At 43.1% G+C, this 22467-nt stretch overlaps 1 protein-coding gene across 1 annotated transcript in view; it reads right to left on the bottom strand.

Annotated features, from left to right (window-relative positions):
- The window catches only part of ITGB3 (integrin subunit beta 3), a 135877-nt gene extending 116266 nt beyond the window's left edge, over nucleotides 1–19611 (bottom strand). Inside the window, exons 1-2 of the mRNA XM_073607661.1 lie at nucleotides 19417–19611; nucleotides 4535–4617 (exon numbers count right to left, since the gene is read on the bottom strand). Coding sequence (XP_073463762.1) covers nucleotides 4535–4617; nucleotides 19417–19594 — 261 coding nt within the window. The 5' untranslated portion in view covers nucleotides 19595–19611. The remainder of the gene's footprint in view (nucleotides 1–4534; nucleotides 4618–19416) is intronic.
- Nucleotides 19612–22467: the final 2856 nt, after the last annotated feature.

Genomic DNA, 22467 nt, shown 5'->3' with positions numbered 1-22467 from the left:
AACTCCTGCGTGCTAGGCACTCCTGACCCCTGCACTCTGCGTGCTAGGCACCCCTGACCCCTGCACTCTGCGTGCTAGGCACCCCTGACCCTTGCACTTTGCGTTCTAGGCACTCCTGACCCCTGCACTCTGCGTGCTAGGCACCCCCGACCCCTGCACTCTGTGTGGTATGCGCTCCTGACCCCTGCACTCTGCGTAGCATGTGCTCCTTACCCCTGCACTCTGCGTGGTATGCGCTCCTGACCCCTGCACTCTGCGTGGTATGCGCTCCTGACCCCTGTACTTTGCGTGGTATGCGCTCCTGACCCCTGCGTGTTATGTACTCCCGACCCCTGCACACTGCGTGTTATGCGTTCCTGACCCCTGCACACTGCATGTTATGCATCCCCAACCCCTGCACTCTGCGTGGTATGCGCTCCTGACCCCTGCACTCTGCGTGGTATGTGCTCCTTACCCCTGCACTCTACGTGGTATGCGCTCCTGACCCCTACACTCTGCGTGGTATGGGCTCCTGACCCCTACACTCTGCGTGGTATGGGCTCCTGACCCCTGCTTGTTATGTACTCCCGACCCCTGCACACTGCGTGTTATGCACTCCTGACCCCTGCACACTGCATGTTATGCACCCCAACCCCTGCACTCTGCGTGGTATGCGCTCCTGACCCCTGTACTCTGCGTGGTATGTGCTCCTGACCCATGCACTCTGCGTGGTAGGCGCTCCTGACCCCTGCACTCTGCCTGCTAGGCGCTCCTGACCCCTGCACTCTGCCTGCTAGGCGCTCCTGACCCCTGCACTCTGCCTGCTAGGCGCTCCTGACCCCTGCACTCTGCCTGCTAGGCGCTCCTGACCCCTTCACTCTGCCTGCTAGGCGCTCCTGACCCCTTCACTCTGCCTGCTTGGCGCTCCTGACCCCTGCACTCTGCCTGCTAGGCGCTCCTGATCCCTGCACTCTGCCTGCAAGGCACTCCTGACCCCTGCTCTGTGTGTTTCTATGGACTTGCACTTGGGAGCACACCCACATACGTGCCCCTATAGCAGACAGCTTGCTATGGGGGCACATACAGAAGAATAGGAGTGGAGAGTGCTGGCAGAATACACCAAAAGAGGAGGTTTGGGGCTGCTCTGTGCAATACCATTGCACACAGCAGGTAAGTATAACTTGTGTATTATTGTAGGAAAAAAATAAGCCTTTACAACCGCTTTAACCATGTCCCTTCAAGCCCCTTTCACTGTTAGCCAGTCATCATTCATCGCACCATGCATACTGCCTTCTCTCCCTCCTCTAGGTGCCCCAGGTCTTTTGCTATTCTAGTAACGCCCCCGATTGCCATCTGTGACCCTGTTTGGGAGATCTGCCCTTACTTCCAGTGCTGGTTGATATCTGCCCCAGTCAGAACAGAGGCAGGTATTTTATTATTGAATGCACCCCCATTGAAGAGATTGATACAGAACTACAATAAAAACCTAACAGAGGTTTTAAAACTTCCCCATTCATTTCAAATCTATCATTTACTGTACATTGCTGACTGAAAATGCTTGTTGCCTGACTGTCTTTGGCTTCAGTAATGTGAGTCACTGATCTGGAACAAGCATAAAGCCAGCGGAAGGCCAGAGTACTTCATCTGCAAGCTTGTTACAGATCACTTTTTCAGCAAGTTTTGAAGCCATACTGTACATACAACATACCAACCAGCCTTATAGCATTTTAACGAGGGGGGTCAACAATAGCAATTGGTATTGACAGTTCTACACTTGCGGACTGTTATGGAGATTTTTACCTACCTCACTTATATGCTTAATGATACATAACATAAGTGATTAAAACCTTTTATCCATATATGAATCAACCAATGCAGTTGCAGCTATAACCCATGAAATCAATAAGGAATGATAATGGGGCTAAAATACAAAGATCTAATTTACTTATACAGAAAAGAAACGTTAGAATAATCGGATATGACCAAATATAGCATAGTGATGTTACAAATACAGTTTTGCCAGTCTACAAAGATAATTAATGCAAAAAGGAGATTTGGTTACAATTGACATACACATGCTATTAAGGCAAATCCTAGGATAAAAGAAGTTAGAGAAAAGAAAAGAGAAATAAGATAATACAGATACACTATATAGACAGCCCTTACGTGACCATGTTTCATCTAGACCGTGAGCCTAAGAGAGAGCGCATCCGTGGCAGCTTTGACTTTTTATGTTCCCTCACTACCCATCCCCAATCACACAACTGGACTAATTTTTGGTTCAGCGTTGGCATTGAATCCTGATTGGCTGAAATTCAAGTCTAGTTGGTCACCATGCTTCTCACCTAAGCATTAGACTCTCTTCTTTGCCTCTCTGTCTGAAACATGATTACCTTCGTTAAGTCTATCTCTTGATTTAAAAGAGTCAGAGCCCATTTTGATCTTAGCCTAAATTAGAATTTCAACGACTTATGATCAGGTGGAGACACAATGTCTGCTCCTCACCCCAATGACAATAGTGAAACTTATTCACTATGCAGACAACAGACAACAGACTTTGGTCTTTTGAGATACAGAAAACAGTAACTAGGCCCACCTCTCAAGATTAAACCCAAAAATATATTAAGCACACACGTTCTTATAGCAATATATATATATATATATATATATATATATATATATATATATATATATATATATATATATATATACACACATACATAAAACGGGGCATGGTAATTTAATTAGAAAGTCCTCACAACGGTTCCCTTTAAGCTCCTTGATATAAATATAAATTTCAATATTTCCACATCAGGACTCAGGTCTGCACACACATCAGAGCAAATGCAAAGTATCAATTCTCTCTTTTGGATTAATTTACTGTTTATGGGTCTTGCCTTGTAGCTCCAGGCCCCGGGGGTGGGGGGTGGGGGGGATCCCTCTAAGGATGCTATCTGTGTGTGGAGTTTGTCCCTTCTCTGTATGTTTGTATGGGTTTCCCCTGGGTGCTCCAGTTATCTCCCACAATCCAAAGACATTGTGGTTTGTTAACTGACTTCCTGCCCTATTGCTCATGGTGTGTGCCATGGGGAGATTAGAGTGCAAGCTTGGTCAGGAGACTGTCATGGATTGTTTTATGTACCCTAAAGCACTGCATAATATGTACTTTCTATATACACATGGGAAATAAACTATATTCAATGTTAGATGAACATTAGATGTTTCCTTAATGTTCCTAAAGGAGATAGACACTATGAAGTGAAGGTACCTCTTCTGGTGTTCCCAAATTATAAAACATCAGATGACTTAGTACACCGCACTCTTCCTGTATCCAAACCATTTATTTATTTATTTATTTTAGTTTCAGGTAGAGTGAGCGTGTTTGGGGAGGACAGGCAGGGGTATGGGTCAGAACCACTGTCAAATTTTTATTGGTCTCTGTGTCCCCCGGTTAGGGGGACACAGATTATTGCCAGAAAAGATTATTGCCAGAACAGAAAGTTGTGGAAAATCCAAAATGCTGAGATGAGTCACCAGGACATGGGGGGGCTTTTGGAGAAGATTGTCACTTTGCCCAACCAGGACTCTTTAATCTGACCGCGCTCACTTAAATATCTAAAAAACTAAAGTAAAAAGATGAAAGTTTTCCTTGACAGAGCACCACTGAAATGCATGCACAGAAAAGGAAGGTGGCACAATATCATTAGACCTCGTGCACATTAGGTGTTTAGCAATATAAGTGCCAGACTGCTTATGTTCCAGGCATTCGTCCCTGGGCACATACTGCTCTAAAGATTAGTACCACTTGGTGCACCACTCAGCCCTATCCCCCTGCAACAGCTTTCAGCCTCTCATAGAGTTGAACAGACTGCTGGCAGCAGGGCTGGATGGTGCAACTGCACCTAAATGCTGGCGTCTCCTGCACCCATCTAAACGCCCAGTAAGCTGGCCATACATGGGACCCATCCGTAGCCACTGTAGTTGAACAGAAGTTGATCTACCAATTGACTTCTGGTCAGCTGCCCTGTTGGTATATCTTCGCTCGATCAACGCGGCAGTCTTCAGGCTGCCGCAGTGATCTGTGTATTCTGACGGCAGGACATCAAATGTGTGGATGGGGGAGTTGGGTCTGTTTTTTTTTCGTCCAACCTGTTGGTTGAACGAAAAACCTGACCAATGCATGGCCAACGTGAGATTTGGAGGGTTAAGTGACTCATTGCAATCTGGCCCCCCTAACCCCTTCATTCCTGCTCCTAGATTTATCCGCAACTGTCTACAGTTGGCCAGTAAAGGCAAATATGAAAGAAAAAACTAAACCCAAATAATACATAATGTCCTTTTTTTTCCTCCAGCTTCTGCTTACCCTGCATAGCCCCACCACAGTATTGTAGCGCAGCCCTGGGTTCACAGAAATAGATCACTTGCAGCAGTTCTGTATACTCTGAATCCACCAAATCACACTTTTTTTGCCATCCACAATATGTAGCAAAAATAATCTGTGTATGCGTGAAGCTCTATATTCTTATAAGTGATGAGAGATGACGAATGTCCTTACCTTTTGAGAGCACCAGGCACACGATGGACTGACAGCGAGGCATTGCTGGCAGGAGTTGACTCCTCTGGTAGCACAGATAGAGGCTGAAACACACAGATACTTTAATGTTAGGAACAGAACTGTCAGTCCTATACAGTACATAATTACAAGATTGAGCCCTGGTTCACATTGAAACGATTTGGCCTGCGATTTGACATGTCAAATCGCAGGCCAAATCGGCTGTAATTGCCGGCAATGGCACCGTCCGAATCAGTGCAATGCTGCGTCGCACCGGTTCCCAAAAGTAGTTTCTGTACTACTTTTGGGGATTTTTGAGGTGCGATTTCCATTGACATCTGTGCAGAAATCCGCATAGATATCTCTGAAATCGCCCCTGAAATCGCCCCCAAGTTTAGCTGAACTCGCACAGTTTCATTCCCGCAGTCAGTGTGAACCTAAGCAGAAACTGAGAATTTAGTTTTGTTAGGAAAAAAATTAAACCGCTGAAGATCAGTTATACTATTGAATTATATATTTGGTACTTTAGTAAACGTCATTGCAGATTGTTACCTGTTCTCTATTGTGTAGATACTAAGACAGATCATTTCACTGCAACTGCTGTAAGTTCACACAGACAGCCCCTGGGCCGTAAAAACAGGGGCAACTGTAAAAATATTTTTCTTTTTTTCAAATATTAAAGCAGAAGTTCAGTCATTTTTTCAACTTTCCGTCTATTAAATCTTCTGCCCTTGTTTAAACTTTGGATACTAAAACTTTTTTTTTCTGCCAGTAAATACCTTATACAGCCCACTTCCTCTTTCTTGTCTGGTAAAAAGCCTAGGCTTATGACATCATGCACAGCTCTCTCTCTAACTCTGGTGAGAGTTTGCCAGGAAGGGAGGGGGGATGAGTCATAAGAGGGCCAATGAGAGCTGCAGGGCTGGAGGTGTGCCTCTGTGTGTCTGTGTAAATTCAGGAAGTGAACTGGCAGCAGCTTCAGCTGCCCACAGTTAAAATGGCTGCAGCCAGACTCAGTAGAGGGAGATTTCTGCAGCATATTTGGCAAGTACAGAATCACAGTATATATTTAAATAATATGCAAAGTGGTTGGAGGGAAGCTTCAGAATGGCAAAGATGTTTTTATCACAAATTATGAGGAAACTGCAGTTCCTCTTTAATTAAGGGTATTTTATAGTCAGCAGGTGGAGCTTTAGGCTAATCTTCACATGTTTTTTAGTTTCTCCATGAAGAGGAACTGAACATGAATAAGGCACTGCTAGTGTCATGGGATTTGGAGTCAGATTTGGTGATGTCATCACAGTGCTGCTCGCTGTTCTTCTTACTGGCGGCTCTGACATGGAGAAGCAAAATCCTGCCTTTACCAAGATGGCCGCCTCAACACAGAGACAGTGTAGAACTAGGCATTGTAAGTCTTTATTGGGGAAAGATCAGATGCAGGAAGACCACAGGCAATGCTGGTGACTAGTCCTTTGCCATCTGCCGGCCTTTTATGGGCACAGCTTCCACTCTTCACTTCCTATTTAACAGATCTGTATGAATAGTCTGCTGTCTGCAGAGCTCAAGCTGAAATGTACACACTCCAGTAAATGAGTCAGAGTACCATTTTTCCTTATTGCATAGTTTAGTCTACATTTTCACACTGAGTGAGTCAAAGGGCAAGCATAAGCTATTATGCTTTCTCTTTAGAGGACCCACAGTGCTCTGGGAATCCTTCAATCCTTCGTCATGTGTTAACTGCTTACTAGTAAAACAATAATTGAGCAAGTGTGTGTATGTGTGTGTGTGTCATATATATGTATATACATATATATATATATATATATATATATATATATATACACACATAGTGGGTAAAAAGTCTACACACCCCTGTTAAAATGTCAGGTTTCTGTGATGTAAAAAAAATGAGACGAAGATAAATCATTTCAGAACTTTTTCCACCTTTAAATGTGACCTATAAACTGTACAACTCAATTGAGCAACAAACTGAAATCTTTTAGGTGGAGGGAAGTAGAAATAAAAAACGAAAGTAATATGGTTGCATAAGTGTGCACACCCTTACACTTTGCTGAAGCACCTTTTGATTTTATTACAGCACTCTGTAGTCTTTTTGGGTAAGAGTCTAACAGCATGGCACATCTTGACTTGGCAATATTTGCCCGCTCTTCTTTGCAAAAACACTCCAAATCTGTCAGATTGCAAGGGCATCTCCTATGCACAGCCCTCTTCACATCGCCCCCCCAGATTTTCAATCAGATTCAGGTCTGGGCTCTGGCTGGGCCATTCCAAAACTTCTTCTGGTGAAGTTATTCCTTTGTTGATTTGGATGTACGCTTTGGGTGGTTGTCATGCTGAAAGATAAAGTTCCTCTTCATGTTCAGCTTTCTAGCAGAAGCTTGAAGGTTTTGTGCCAATATTGACTGGTATTTGTAACTGTTCATAATTCCCTCTACCTTGACTAAGGTCCCTGTTCCAGCTGAAGAAAAACAGCCCCAAAGCATGATTCTGCCACCACCATGTGCCTTCACTGTGGGTATGATATTCTTTTAGTGATGTGCAGTGTTGTTTTGTGCCAAACATATCTTTTGGAATTATGGCCAAAATGTTCAACCTTGGTTTAATCAGACCATAAGGGCACTTTAACACTGGGGCGGGGAGAGCGTCGGCGGTAAAGCGCCGCTAGTTTTAATGGCGCTTTACCCTTGTTTTAGAGGCGATTTTCAGCAGGGTGCTTTTAACCCCCACTAGCGGCCGAGGAAAGGGTTAATAGCGCCCGCAAAGCGCCGCTGCCGAAGCGTTTTGTAGGCGCTTCAGCAGCGCTGCCTATTGATTTCAATGGACAGGGCATTTTAGGAGCGGTGTAGACACCGCTCCTAAACCACCCAAAGGATGCTGTTTGCAGGACTTTTTTTAACATCCCACAAGCGCACCACTCCAGTGTGAAAGCACTCGGCTTTCACACTGGAGTGACAGGAGAGACGCTTTGCAGGCGCTATTTTTAGTGTTAAAACAACTGTAAAGCACTTCAGTGTGAAAGTGGCCTAACACATTTTCCCACATGCTTTTGAGAGACTTCAGATGTGTTTTTGCAAAATCTAGCTGGGCTTGGATGTTTTTCTTCATAAGAAAAGGCTTCCATCTTGCCACTCTACCCCATAGCCCAGACATATGAAGAATACGGGAGATTGTTGTCACATGTACCACACAGCCAGTACTTGCCAGATATTCCTGCAGCTCCTTTAATGTTGCTGTAGGTCTCTTGGCAGCCTCCCTGGCCAGTTTTCTTCTCATCAATTTTGGAGGGACGTCCAGTTCTTGGTAATGTCACTGTTGTGCCATATTTTCTCCACTTGATGATGACTGTCTTCACTGTGTACCATGGTATATCTAATGCCTTGGAAATGCTTTTGTACTTTTCTCCTGACTGATTCCTTTTAACAATGAGATCTCTCTGATGCTTTGGAAGCGCTCTGCGGACCATGGCTTTTGCTGTAGGATGTGACTAAGAAAATGCCAGGAAAGACCTACTAGAACAGCTGAACTTTATTTGGGGTTAATCAGAGGCACTTGATGGCAGGTGTGTACTGACTCCTATTTAACATGTGTTTGAATGTGATTGCTCAATTCTGAACACAGCTACATCCCCAGTTATAAGAGGGTGTGCACACTTATGCAATCACTTTATTTTATCTTTTTATTTTTACTTCCCCCCTAAAAGATTTTAGTTTGTTTTTCAATTGAGTTGTACAGTTTATAAGTCACATTAAAGGTAGAAAAAGTTCTGCAATGATTTATCTTGGTCTCGTTTTTTACATTACAGAAACCTGACATTTTAACAGGGGTGTGAAGACTTTATATATCCAATATTTATATATAAATATATAAATATTGACCCAAACAATTATAGTTTCCTTTTAAGGAAACAAGCTTAATTTACACCAGTGAAAATTCTGGGAAATCCTGTCTACGAACTGAATACTGTTGCCATGGTGAAGGAAGAAAAATTAGACACTTTGTAGCAAATTTAGAAAATTTATTGCGGCAGAATGAGATGTAAAGGCATTTTATTAACAGTATGGCTTTTGTGGCAATTAGATATTTCACTTTTTCAAGTATGTGAACCCTCACCTTGTAAATGTAAAACAACCTATTAAGTTTAAAATAGAAATGAAAGGCAAACCATTTTGCATATACACACACACACACACACACACACACATAGTATAAATACCTTTGCTTCTTTTTTTTATAAGTGATCAAATTATTTCTGTTCCCAGCTGCATAAAGGGCTTGGAGAAGTAGGGGTGAAGAAGCAATAGTATAATGATCTTCTAAGTGATTAGCTGTGCAGGGGTGTGTGTCAACACAAGTCTGGTCATTGGAGGAGAGGCAGGGAGAACTGACCATGCTGGGAAGGATGTGCTGCTTTGCCCAGAGTGGTCAGTTTAAAATAGGAGTGCGGGGGGGGGGGGGACTGACATAATCACCAGATATTTCACCCAAAGGAAACAATACAAAGAGGATACTTTTAACACATGTACATGGTACAACAAGCACATATCAGGAATACAAAATGTTGGGGTAACTCTTTAAAAATTTAATGGATCTGATTTCTGCAGTTAGTAATGTGATTCACCTCAATACTTTTATCGTATATCATGAAAGCATCACAGAACAGGTAAATTAAAGCAAACGTATCTTCTGATTGACTCAACTAACTTATTAATGGCAGCCAGAGAGCCAGGAAGGTTATGCAGCTATATTGGTCTAAATGAATGCCACGTACAGACCCAGGTGAACCATTCTTACTGATGACATTGAACATGAAGAATTTTCAGAATGGGCTATAAATCAGATTAAGTCAATCAGTAACAGTGTAGTGAAAAAGGCAGTTCACTCAATATTTATCATTATAACTAAATAAATAAAAGTGAGCCTGTTGGATATTTTAAACAATGAAAACAATGTTTCTCATGCTTTTTCCAGTCAAGGCACCCTTTAAAATTCTCGAAGCACCCCATTGTAAAATGTAAAAAACTAAACTATTGGTTTTACATAATGCAACAACATCCACACATGTAGGTCACCCCACACTAGAGATGATTTATTCTTTTACAGCAGGGGTCTCCAAATTTTGAAACAAAGGGCCAGTTCACTGCCCTTCAAATATTAGGAGGGGCAGAACTATGGCCAGCAGGAGTATAAAATGCAATGGCATTGGTGGAAGTAAACAATGTCATAGGCTTGGCAGTCAGTGGAAATAAAAAAATTACATCATTGGTGTCAGATGGAGGAATGGTGCCCCATCATTGGTGTCAGTGGAAGGACTAGTGCCTTGTATCGGTGGAAGGATTAATACCCTTAGGGCATAAAGGCAAACAAAGGGCCACATCCGGCCAACAGGCCGCAGTTTGGAGACTTTTCTAAAGCAAACATGCCTTTGCACACTGGTATTGACTAGTGTTCCAATGTTTATCTTCTCTGTCAGTTTCTCTGCCTCACTAGGCTAATATGACCCAAGTGTTGATGGGGGGAGCAGGGGAGGAACAAACAAGGATGCTGTGCAGGTGCCCGTTGACCTCCTTATCAACCAATGACATCATTAGTTGTTAGAATGCTGGCAGCTTGAAGGTTGTAATGATGCATAATAAAAGCTTATGACTTTCTGTAACTAAAAGGCAGGCTTCATCCACCTGCTGGCTTATATACTATTTTGGACAACTTTTAGGCATTTTGCCAAGGCACCCCTAAAGAAATCTGAAGGCACCCTGGTTGAAGTAGGCTGAATTGAAAGCCCTGAGTACAGACACCCTGTACCTTTCTAAGCCTGAATATTCTCTTTCACATTTCAAATTTTTTGTTTAAAGTATCCAACATACACAGAGCAGCAAAACACATTAGAAGAATACAAGCATGAAGTGACCCCAGAGAGGTCCAGAACAACAGAAGATACAATACCAGTTATAGTTAACATGAAGTGACGGGGTGACCTTCGGGAGCACCCATCAGCAAGAAACTCAACAGGGCCTAAATTGGAATATGAGGGATCGTCTCCTGAGTCAGGTTTTTGTTGCCCCCATGAATGCTCATGATAAAATACTTTACACATTAAGATAAGAACTAGCAAAAGGAAGAAGTGAGAGAGGGACAGTTGGGGGGGGGGGTAAGAATGGTGGGGTTGCCAGCAGGGGGGTGAAGGGCACCAAAGGCATTAGTATACAGTGTCTTAATGAACTCAAGATGCAAATAGGGCTTTCCCTTCCTCTGAGAATGTGAATGTGAATATGTTCCAGAGAACCCAGGTTTTGGAGTAAGCCTCATGCCTATTTTGGCCAGAAAGAATCAGGTTTTCCATCTTGTTCACCTCCTCAACTTTCGAAAGCCAAAGTCAGACCGAGGGAGGCCGTGAGTCTCTCCAACGTAGTGCAATGCACGATTTAGCCTGAATATTCTCTTAATCTAGTTATACCTTGTGGCCAAGGGCTTGACTTCCTTTGTCTACCAGCCTTCGCTGTGGTCCCTTCTGCTGACTCATACGTCCTGTAGTAACATACAGGCTGGTGGAAGGAACCACAGCAGCTGGTGGGAGCAAGAATTTCCCTCATTCGATGGTCAAATACTTGCAGCAGTTGGAGAGTGGAGACACTGTGACTTTTCAATACACCAGCTACCAGCTAGGTAAGTATTTTCAGGCTTCTATTCTGTAAAAGTTACCTTGGGGTGTTAGGGTCACTTTAACCTAACAGACATCACACCAATAAAGGTACATTATGAAACACGTGAGTGTCCTTGAATGACTAACTCCACGTGGACTTGTCACAGTCTTCATGGAAAAGGGAACAATCAAAACTAGCTGGCACAGAGAATTTCCGACATCTTTGAAATATCTTTGATGTTTCCTCCCAATCAGTGTAAAGTCAAAACTTTTTCTACTGACTTCTGCATTGAGCAAATGCAGAAATTTAGATTTTTTTACAAGAGTATTCTTAATTTAAAAATACATGCCAGAAGAAATATAATGTAAAATCACCCCATGGGTGGCCATACAGAGGCAGATGAGTCACCAAGAACAAGTGGCGAGACATCTGCTCAGAATTAAATAAGTGGTGTGCTGCCAGGAGCTTCTGCAACCTTCTTCCCATAAGGGTCCTTTAAATCAGTCTGAAATGTGCCAAATACGTATGTGATAACGTGTCTCAGAAACGTCCATATCTATTACAAATGTGACCTGGCAGAGCCAAAGCCACTGTCCCATCATTCCTATGTATAGACAACTGTACATTTTCCAATCCAACAGGAAATGTGCCAAACACACTGAGGCTGACTTATTAAAAGGAGTTGGAAATCTTCACACAAGAAATGGTGTGAATATTCACTTTATTCATCCAATCATGTAAAAAGCTCATTTCTGTTTACTCTTTTGCTTTGCACATGATAAGGTACTCAAAGTGAACAGTAATTGGCTTTTCACATGAGCTGATAAGCAAAATTGAATATTCAGACACTTTATTTTTTGAAGATTCGCTAACTCTTTAGTAAATCAGCCCAAATAATTACACAAGCAGCACAATCATTAATTTTACTCCAACGTGGTATTATTTACCTCCACTTTCCTTATCACCAATATAGAGGTATTTCTTTGTGAATATATCGCAACAATAGCACTGTGTGATAATAATATCACAAATCAGAACTACCTGAATTTCAGTGGGCTTCTCTACCCCCTACAAAAATGCAAGGAATCCCTATCTGTTTTTTATTAAAATCGCACTGAACCAAAGAATATGGTGCTGCTGCACCATGCACTTTAATGCTCCTGCAAATGTGCTGCGTTTTACGATGTGGGTGGTGCCATTTGGAATTAATGGCACCCTCACTCTTGTACTAAAGGGCAGCACGTTTTGCCTGAGAGTCAGGAACGTGTGCAATCTTGCGAGTATTCTTGACCCATACAAGTGTGAACCTAGGCTAAGTTCTTCTGGAAAAGATATTTGATATCTTTCCATTACTCTCCCAACTTCTCCAAATCGCTTCTCTGCCTATAAACTCCACCGCTTGTCATGAGAGATGCTTGTAGTAGTTCTGTCAAAGTTGTGACAGATTTATTTGCACCCCACCAACACATACATGATTCCATTGCAAGATTCAAGATTTGTCGCACTAGCGCAAGTATCTACACATAGCTCCCAACTGTCCCTGATTTCGAGGGACTGTCCCTGATTTGGAGCAATGTCCCTCTGCCCCTCATTCCTCCTCATTTGTCCCTCATTTTGGTCTGATCTATATAGATATATATAAAATGCACTTTTTATCTATCAAAAAGATTTTTCCAGTGCTAAACCTTTCATCCAATTTCTAAATTGCTGCATTTGTAAATTTCAAAAGCCAATATAAAGGAATAGTAGTGGTAAAAAAGCACTTGTGGGTTTAACCAATGTTGTTTTTTGTACAATTCTCCTTTAAGGGGCGTGCCAGGGAGTGTGTCCTATGCCTGCTTATAGGTGTCCCTCATTCCCATCTCAAAAGATTGGGAGGTATGTCTACAGCACTCTTTATGAATTCTAGGGCATAGAAAGCAACATTGAAACTCTCTAAACTTAGTAGTACACTGGCCCATCAGACTGTTGTGGGAGGTAAAGAAGTAGAAAATGGGGCAGACTGTACTATAGCTTTAAGACCAGACACCGGTCAGGAGGAACTGGTATAAAACCTTCAGCAGCTACCATACAAAATCCTAGCGAAATAGCCTCAGAGAAGATTGGGGTTAATAATATTGGTGGTGGGAGGGTTAGATTTTATAACCATAATGCCACGTACACACGGTTAGACATTGATCGGACATTCCGACAACAAAATCCATGGATTTTTTCCAACGGATGTTGGCTCAAACTTGTCTTGCATACACACGGTCACACAAAGTTGTCGGAAAATCCGATCTTCCTGAACGTGGTGACGTAAAATACGTACGTCGGGACTATAAATGGGGCATTAGCCAATAGCTTTCGTCTCTTAATTTATTCTGAGCATGCGTGGCACTTTGTGCGTCAGATTTGTGTACACACGATCGGAATTTCCGACAAAGGATTTTGTTGTCGGAAAATGTTATAGCCTGCTCTCAAACTTTGTGTGTCGGAAATTCCTATGGAAAATGTGTGATGGAGCCCACACACGGTCGGAATTTCCGACAACAAGGTCCTATCACACATTTTCCATCGGAAAATCCTATCGTGTGTACGGGACATTACTGTGGATGAAGTCTGATGCCGCGTACACACGAGCGGACTTTACGGCAGACTTTGCCTGGCGGACTGGATTTCGTCAGACAATTCGATCGTGTGTGGGCTCCAGCGGTTTTCTCAAAAGTTGGACAGACTTAGATTTGAAACATGTTTTAAATCAATCCGTCGAAATCGAGTCCGGTCGAAAAGTCCGCTCGTCTGTATGCTAGTTCGACGGACAAAAAGCCACGTTAGGGCAGCTATTGGCTACTGGCTATGAACGTCCTTGTTTTAGTCCGGTCGTACGTCATCACGTACGAATTCGACGGACTTTGGTGGATTGTGTGTAGGCAAGTCCGTTCATTCAGAAAGTCCGTCGTAAAGTCCGTCGAAAAGTCCGCCGGGCAAAGTCTGCCGTAAAGTCCGCTCGTGTGTACGCGGCATGACCCCTCTCACCACCCGTATTGTAAACACTGCCGCCAATCTTCTCTGAGGCTGTTCCTATGTTAGAACCTCTTATTGTAGATGCTGAAACTTTTATGAATTCCAAGGGGTGTGTATAGGCAACTGTAGGTTTTTAATCCATTAAAAGGATAGGTGAGAGGACCCTAAAGCAGAACACAACAAGCAAAATGAAGTGTTTCTTTTAACACCTTTACCCCAAGAAAGTTAATTTGGTGGAGAAGTGCAAAGAGCACTAATAAAGTTCAGTAGACGGGAGTCATTTCATTTTGCTGTGGATTCCTGCACATTGTTTTCCTTTTTACATGTGTATGGGGCCGACCACAATTTCCCGCAGGGGTTTTCTGCAAACAGCTGCAGTTGGGAAGCCCCATTCAAAGCAAGCTAGAGCTTGAGAGGGCAAAATTAGTCACAACTCTGCATATAAACCAATCAGCTTCTAACCTCAGCTTGTTTAATTAAGCTTTGGCAACAAAACCTGGAAGCTGATTGGTTTCTATGCAGAATTCTGATTAATTTTTCCATCTCTAGCTTTAGTAAATAAACCCCCTTGTGTCATCCGCAGGTAATCACTGCATATTCGATTACATGCAAATGACCACAAGCACTGTCAGCCTCCCAATGCTTTGAATGGGCCATTCATCTTGCTACTTTTCACAAGTGTCTCCTGAGGCAAATCGTAGTTGGACCTATATGCAAGAAGCCTAAAAACCCTATGTACCTTTACATAGACACCACACCTGCATATATCATTATGGCATCTCTTAGGCCCCTTTCAGACGGCCATTCCGATCAGGTCCACTTTTCATGCTGACCCAATCAGAAGTTTTGTTTGTTTACACCCGCCTACCTCTGGGTCCTCTCCAGTCTGAAAATAAAAACACAGAATAGGACACCAACCTTTTTCATTTTTTTGGTCCAGATCAAAGGCAGCTTGATGTAAACAGACAGCGGAGTTCATTTACACCCAGCCGCCCATAGAGCTGAAATGGGTCCACCAGAAAGAAACTAACAAACTGACATCTATCCCATTCGTAGGGATCTACTCACAGATCCCCTGCTGATGCGAGTGCATTCTGCGCCAGGTAAAAGGGGCCTTATTCTTAGATGATTAGAAATCACCATTTCACGCGTTTCCATTTATTCATATTTACATGTAGTACTTGGGGTTTTTTTTTACTTTTTTTTTGTTTTTTTGTCTTGTAGCTTTGCTTACATGAATTTGGAACTCTACCCAATATATAAATGTAGTTGGGGTTGGACTGAAGAGCATACCTCCCAACGTTTTGAGATGGGAACAAGGGACACCTACTAGCAAAATGATGTAGGCATAGGACACGCTCCCTTTAGGCTAAATTAACGCTTAGCTGAGCGTTTTCAGGCTTTTTTATTCAGGCCCTGAGCGATTTTTTTTTTTTTGCTTGAAGCTTGTAAGCTCTAAAACGCTTAACAAGCCAAATTCCATTCATATCCCCTGTTCACATCTGAGCATTCTGTCGCCTGAAGCAAAACACCTGTCGCTCAAAAAAGTATATGAGCTTCTTTTTGGCAGCGTTTTTTTGGCAGCAACTACAAGCCTTTTGGCCCCATAGACTTCAATAGAAACACCTGACTTGAGTGTTTTTTGACATAACCGCAGCTTTCCACCCCTAATTTCCTCTCCCTCTCCTCCCCCTAGTGCTTTCTCTTGGATAAACAAACATGCCTGGGGCTGTAAAACGCTTGTAATACGCTTCTAAAAATGCTTGTAAAAAGGTGCAAAAACGCTTAAAAAACATCTGAAAAACTCTAGGAAATTGCTACGCTCAGGTGTGTAGCTTTTTTTTTTTTCAGGTGGTTTTTTGAGCAAATTTGCAAATATTATGGGTGTTTTTTTTCAGCCGTTTTTCAACTAAAAGGTGTGGAGTGCTGCTGAAAAAGGGGGAAAGAGCTGCTGTTTGAGCAGAAAATAGCGCAACAAAACGCTTGAAATGTCACGTTTTTCAAGGTATTGCTATTCAAGTTTATGGGGACAAAAACGCTGAAATCTGCCTGAAAAGTAGCTCATGTACTTTTTTTGGACGACAGCCTTTAGCTACAGGGGACAAAACGCTCAAATTATAAAGGGGGCCATAGAAATGAATGGGATTTCGCTTGTTGAGCATTTCTCAGCGTCCAGCTTCGAGCTAAAAAAACACTCAAATGTGAACGGGGTCCGAAAGGAGAAAATGATTAGTTAAACCCACAAGTGCCTTTTTTTAACCACTACTATTTCTTTATACTGGCTTCTGAGATTTACAAATGCAGAAATTTAGAAATTGGATGAAAGGTTTAGCACTGGGAACACTTTTTGATAGATAAAAAGTGCATTTTTTATACAACTATATAAACATACCTCCCAACTTTTTGAGATGGCAATGAGGGGCACCTATCAGCAAAAGTATGCAGGCATAGGACACACCCCTTGCCACGCCCTCGTAAAGGAGAATTGTACAAAAAAAATAAGATTGGTTAAACCCACAAGTGCTTTTTTTACCACTACTATTCCTTATATATTATATTGGCTTTTGGAATTTACAAATGCAGAAATTTAGAAATCAGATGAAAGGTTTAGTGCTAGAAAACACTTTTTGATACATAAAAAGTGCATTTTATATACATCTATATAGATCAGACCAAAATGAGGGACAAACGAGGAGGAATGAGGGACAGAGGGACATTGCTCCAAATCAGGGACAGTCCCTCGAAATCAGGGACAGTTGGGAGCTATGCTGGAGGAGTCAGGACCTCTGTCAGGTTTTTATTGCTGTTTGGGATCTCATTAGGGAGATTCACTCTCACTTTCTATAATTAGCAGGACAGAAAGTTAATGGGAATCTAAAATGTGTTCAAAACTGTAGCAGAGGAAAACTCCAATATGAGAACACTTATGCCCCGTACAAACGGTCGGATTTTCCGACGGAAAATATGTGATAGGACCTTGTTGTCGGAAATTCCGTTCGTGTGTGGGCTCCATCACACATTTTCCATCGGATTTTCCGCCACACAAAGTTTGAGAGCAGGATATAAAATTTTCCGACAACAAAATCCGTTTTCGGAAATTCCGATCGTGTGTACACAAATCTGACTGACAAAATGCCACGCATGCTCAGAATAAATAAAGAGATGAAAGCTATTGGCCACTGCCCCGTTTATAGTCCCGACGTACGTGTTTTACCTCACCGCGTTCAGAATGATCGGATTTTCCGACAACTTTGTGTGACCGTGTGTATGCAAGACAAGTTTGAGCCAACATCCGTCGGAAAAAAATCCATGGATTTTGTTGTTGGAATGTCCGATCAATGTCCGACCGTGTGTACGGGGCATAAAATTCTGACTGCTACTGCCAAAGATGGGATTTTCCTTCACTTTGGAGACATCGCTTCCTGTTGTGTCCCTGGGGCAGAAAATATAGTAAAATCTCCTCTGTGGGGACAGCCATAGGAACATTACAGAGGTTCTAACCCTTCCCTGCTCTATTTTTGGCTGGAGCTACATTTCAGCTTTTTTTCTTTTTGTTTTCTGCCCTTCTGCTCCGTGATCTCAGATGTTTAAATGACCATTTAAGGGAAAACAAATGTAACATGTCAATAGGCATGATTGCACTCTATTTTCCTAAACATCCTCGTCTAACACTAAACCGTTCCCTTAACTAAACCCAAGTCATAGACAGACATGGCCCATTGCCAAACAACTATGCATACTGTTCAGAATGTACACAGCTGAGACGTTAGAGAGTCCATCAAAAACCCCATCAAAGCAGAAACAATATATGAATAGTACATAACAGGCTTATCTAACAAGGTAAAAAAAAAAAAGCAAAATGCTTACTAAATCTGGCCATGCACGGCTTGAAGCCAGAGACCACTTGGGTCGACAAACTTGGATTTAGAAATTACAGAGCTGGGCAGAAAAAAAAATCAGCTAAACAGTGACAGCAGCCAATCGGCGGCAGTTCTTGTTCGGGTATTCGTACAGGATCAGCAGCTGTTATGCCCCGTACACACAGTCGGATTTTCCGATGGAAAATGTCCGATCGGAGCCTGTTGTCGGAAATTCCGACCGTGTGTGGGCTCCATCGGACATTTTCCATCGGATTTTCCGACACACAAAGTTGGAGAGCAGGAGATAAAATTTTCCGACAACAAAATCCGTTGTCGGAAATTCCGATCGTGTGTACACAAATCCGACGGACAAAGTGCCACGCATGCTCAGAATAAATAAAGAGATGAAAGCTATTGGCCACTGCCCCGTTTATAGTCCCGACGTACGTGTTTTACGTCACCGCGTTTAGAACGATCGGATTTTCCGACAACTTTGTGTGACCGTGTGTATGCAAGACAAGTTTGAGCCAACATCCGTCGGAAAAGTCCTAGGATTTTGTTGTCGGAATGTCCGAACAAAGTCCGACCGTGTGTACAGGGCATTAGAATACAATAGTCGGCAGTGGTCTGCTGTTTGGTGTAAATGAGGGAATCTATGGATTTCTCTCTCTAAATCATTATTCGTATGGCCAGCTATAAGTAGCTCACAGACTGAACCAGTAGCAGAAATTTAAAGTAATATAGATTTTATTATATTTTTTACTATATTTCTTGTATGAATACATCATAATTGCTGCTAAAAAACCCCTTGGGGGATTTTCCAATTTTTCTTCTAAAAAAACACTTCTACTTACCTGATCCTTCACTACCCCTGCAAACATCGCTCCCCTACGCTCCAGCAGTGGACTGTCCCTCAGCGTCCTCACATCCAGTGCAGGGCTATGGTCCCCACATTGGTCTTGACAATGTCAGGGACATTCAGCTACTGAAGTGCAGGGGAAAAGAAGCTGCAGGGACTGGTCTAGCAGCATGGAGGATCCTGCAGGAGTGGAGGATTAGATAAGTAAAACTGTTTTACCTGGTCCCATAGACATAAATGAGCAGCTAACCCTTGCAGTGCGAGCGCAGCCTCAATGCCAGGGAGGACTTTGACTTTTTTTAGAATTCCCCATGAAAAACTTTATACACCAATTTCATGGACATAAGAATGTTAGACACATAAATTCAGCATTGCTGCAGCATGACATCAGACCCTCTCGCTGATTGACACTTGCATTTTACAAGATATGTGCCTACACACACACTGCAGAAAAGTTCATACATTCATAGAACAGTGCTAACAACTTTACATCTAACTTACCACAACTTGCAGTAGTGAACAGAAAGAAAAACAGAAGTCCTTTGAATGTGACAGTCATCATTGTCCCCAGCTGTGCCAAGATCCCTGATGACTGGGGTTGGAGTGCTCTATCAAATACCCCCAGCAGCTCTTGTCCCAGCAAAAGAGATGAGTTCTGGATTGTTAGTGCTAAGTACATTCAGATCTCCTCTCATGACTTGTTCACACCCTGCAACTACAGACATTCCTCCTATTAAAACCCTTGTATTTAGTCATCACACTGCTGCCCCCCTCTGGTTAACCCCTTTAAAACCTTGCAAAATAAGGTTACACACACATCACTGTAACATTTTTCTGCTGGAACAGAGGACAGTTTTCATTGCACATTTGTTCTTATTAATTCCCCAGTGACACCTCTGTGAGAAACAAAAAAAAAAAAATATATATATATATATATATATATATATATATATATATATATATATATATATATATATATGGTCGTGGACCTGAGACCGAGACGAATGTGGATCACATAAACAAGCAACAAGACTTACAACATAAATAGACCTGAGGTGTGGCTTTTGGTCATCTTGTAGGTAAGCCAAGAAGAGGGACCATGCCCAAGATAAGTAATGGATAATTGTGGAGGAGAATGTGCTGAGAAATGCTGTAAAAAGGGCAATGAGAGGGAGGGTATCGCACACTGAAATGGACAGAGAGCAAGGGCGGGCCGCCAGCTTAAATACCCACCGGGCTCCTCCCATAAATTCAGGCCACCATACTGGCCTTCTAATTTATGGTCGTGGCCCTGAGACCAAGACGGATGTGGATCTGAGACCTGAGGTGTGGCTTTTGGTCGTCTGGTAGGTAAGCCAAGAAAAGGGGCCAAAAATAAGCAGGTAGGGAGTATATCATAGCTCCCAACTGTCCCTTATTTTGAGGGACTGTCCCTGATTTGGAGCAATGTCCCTCTGTCCCTCTTTACCCCTCATTTGTCCCTCATTTTAGTCTGATCTATATAGTTGTATATAAAATGCACTTTTTATCTTTCAAAAAGTGTTTCCCAGTGCTAAACCTTTCATCCAATTCTAAATTGCTGCATTTATAAATTTTAAAAGCCAATATAAATGAATAATAGAGGTAAAAAAAGCCCTTTTGGATTTAATTAACCTTTTTTTTTGGTTAATTTTCCTTTAAGGGGGTGTGGTAGGGGGCGTATCATATGCCTACATACATTTGCTAGTAGGTGTCTCTCATTCCCATCTCAAAATGTTGGGAGGTATGGTATATCTTTATTGGTTCTATGCTCATTGAGCAAGCTTGGAGAAGGCTAGGGCATGGGCGAACTGACAACTCATGGGGCCCCCGGGCAATAGGAGATACTGGGGCCCCCTGTCCCCGCCCATGTGTTCCCGCCCACACTCAAGACACACCCACACAAATCCCCACCTACATATTGCACTGCCCACACTACATGCGTTTGTTACAGAATTTCTCTGCACTATGTTCAAAATAAATGTTTATTATAGAATATAAAGAAAAATAAACTTACATTAAAAGTGCAACAATGGTACATTTCCAAAAGTAAAGATGTCATAAATTAACACAATATAACAGGTGCAACAAATGTCTTCTTAGCTGAACAGTTTGATAAAAAAAATATATAAAAAATAAAAAGCTCTTTCCAGCATGTTACAAAATTATGGCTCTAAAATTGCTCTTACTCCAACGTTCCCGACGATACCAAACATGTGTGGCACCAGTGTCGGCTGGTGCTCAAAATTTTTTGGGGATGGCGCAAACAAACTGAAAAATACTGAAACCCCTCCCCCACCAATCGCAGCCGCTTGTGCCCATCAAACGCAGCCATTGTGCCCATCAAACGCAGCCACTTGTGCCCATCAAACGCAGCCATTGTGCCCATCAAACACATCCATTGTGCCCATCAAACACAGCTACTTGCCCATCAAATGCAGCCACATGTGCCCATCAAATGCAGCCACTTCTGCCCAAATGCAGCCTTTGTGCCCATCAAACGCATCCATTGTGCCCATCAAACGCGACTACCTGTGCCCATCAAATGCAGCCACTTGTGCTCTTCAAACGCAGCCACCTGTGCCCATCAAATGCAGCCACTTGCCCATCAAATGCAGCCACCTGTGCCCATCAAATGCAGCCACTTCCCCATCTAATGCAGCCACTTGCCCAGCAAATGCAGCTACCTGTGCCCACCAAATGCAGCCAATGTGCCCACCAACCCCCCTACTTGCGGGGTTTGTGGCTCTGGCTGCATCCCCCCGCACGCATGGATCGCGGCTCTGGCACACCCCTCTCGCACGTGGATCGCGGCTCTGGCACCCGACGGGGGTGCCAGGGCCACGATACGCGTGCACGGGGGGGGGGTTTATGGGGGATGCAGCCAAGGGAACTTACCTCTCAGAGTGGCGTCGACCTCCGCTCCAGCGCAAGTCTCCTCGCACCACTTCCTAAGCGCCAGGCATCCAATAGGGTGACCTGGCGCTTTGGCCAATCAGGAAGCAGGTCTGACGTCCTTCCTCCTGATTGGCCAGGGGGAAGGTTAGTGTGAAAATAGCAAAAATTAATTCGCTATTGTCACACAATTGGGTGGGATCAGGGCACACTCTCTGCGCCCCGAGCCTACCCTATTTTGAAGCCTATTAGAGCCTCTGGCTCTAATCAGGTGCTTCAAAATATACCACCCCCTCCCACCCCCGCCATAGGAATACATGCGACCGGCGTCCTGAAAGGGGCCGGGCACATGGATGGGGGGGCGGCGCCCACAGTGCACGGGAGGCCACTGTGTGGCACCATTATTTTTACATACATGGTCTCGTCCTACATAAAGCTTTTCATATAGAGCGTGTGTGGGGGGCCATGGAAGTGCTTTCATTTTTTTTAAAATACTTTTTATTTACTTTATATAATTTTCACTGACCAAGGGGCATTCTTCCCACTGACCACCAATGTAAGGGGCGTTCTTCCCACTGATCACCATTGTAAGGGACATTCTTCTCACTGATCACCAATGTAAGGAGCATTCTTCCCACT

The sequence above is a fragment of the Aquarana catesbeiana genome, linkage group LG12 (genome assembly GCF_042186555.1).
Source record: "Aquarana catesbeiana isolate 2022-GZ linkage group LG12, ASM4218655v1, whole genome shotgun sequence".
Taxonomy (NCBI): Eukaryota; Metazoa; Chordata; class Amphibia; order Anura; family Ranidae; genus Aquarana; species Aquarana catesbeiana.
This window is presented reverse-complemented; position numbering and strand designations above follow the sequence as displayed.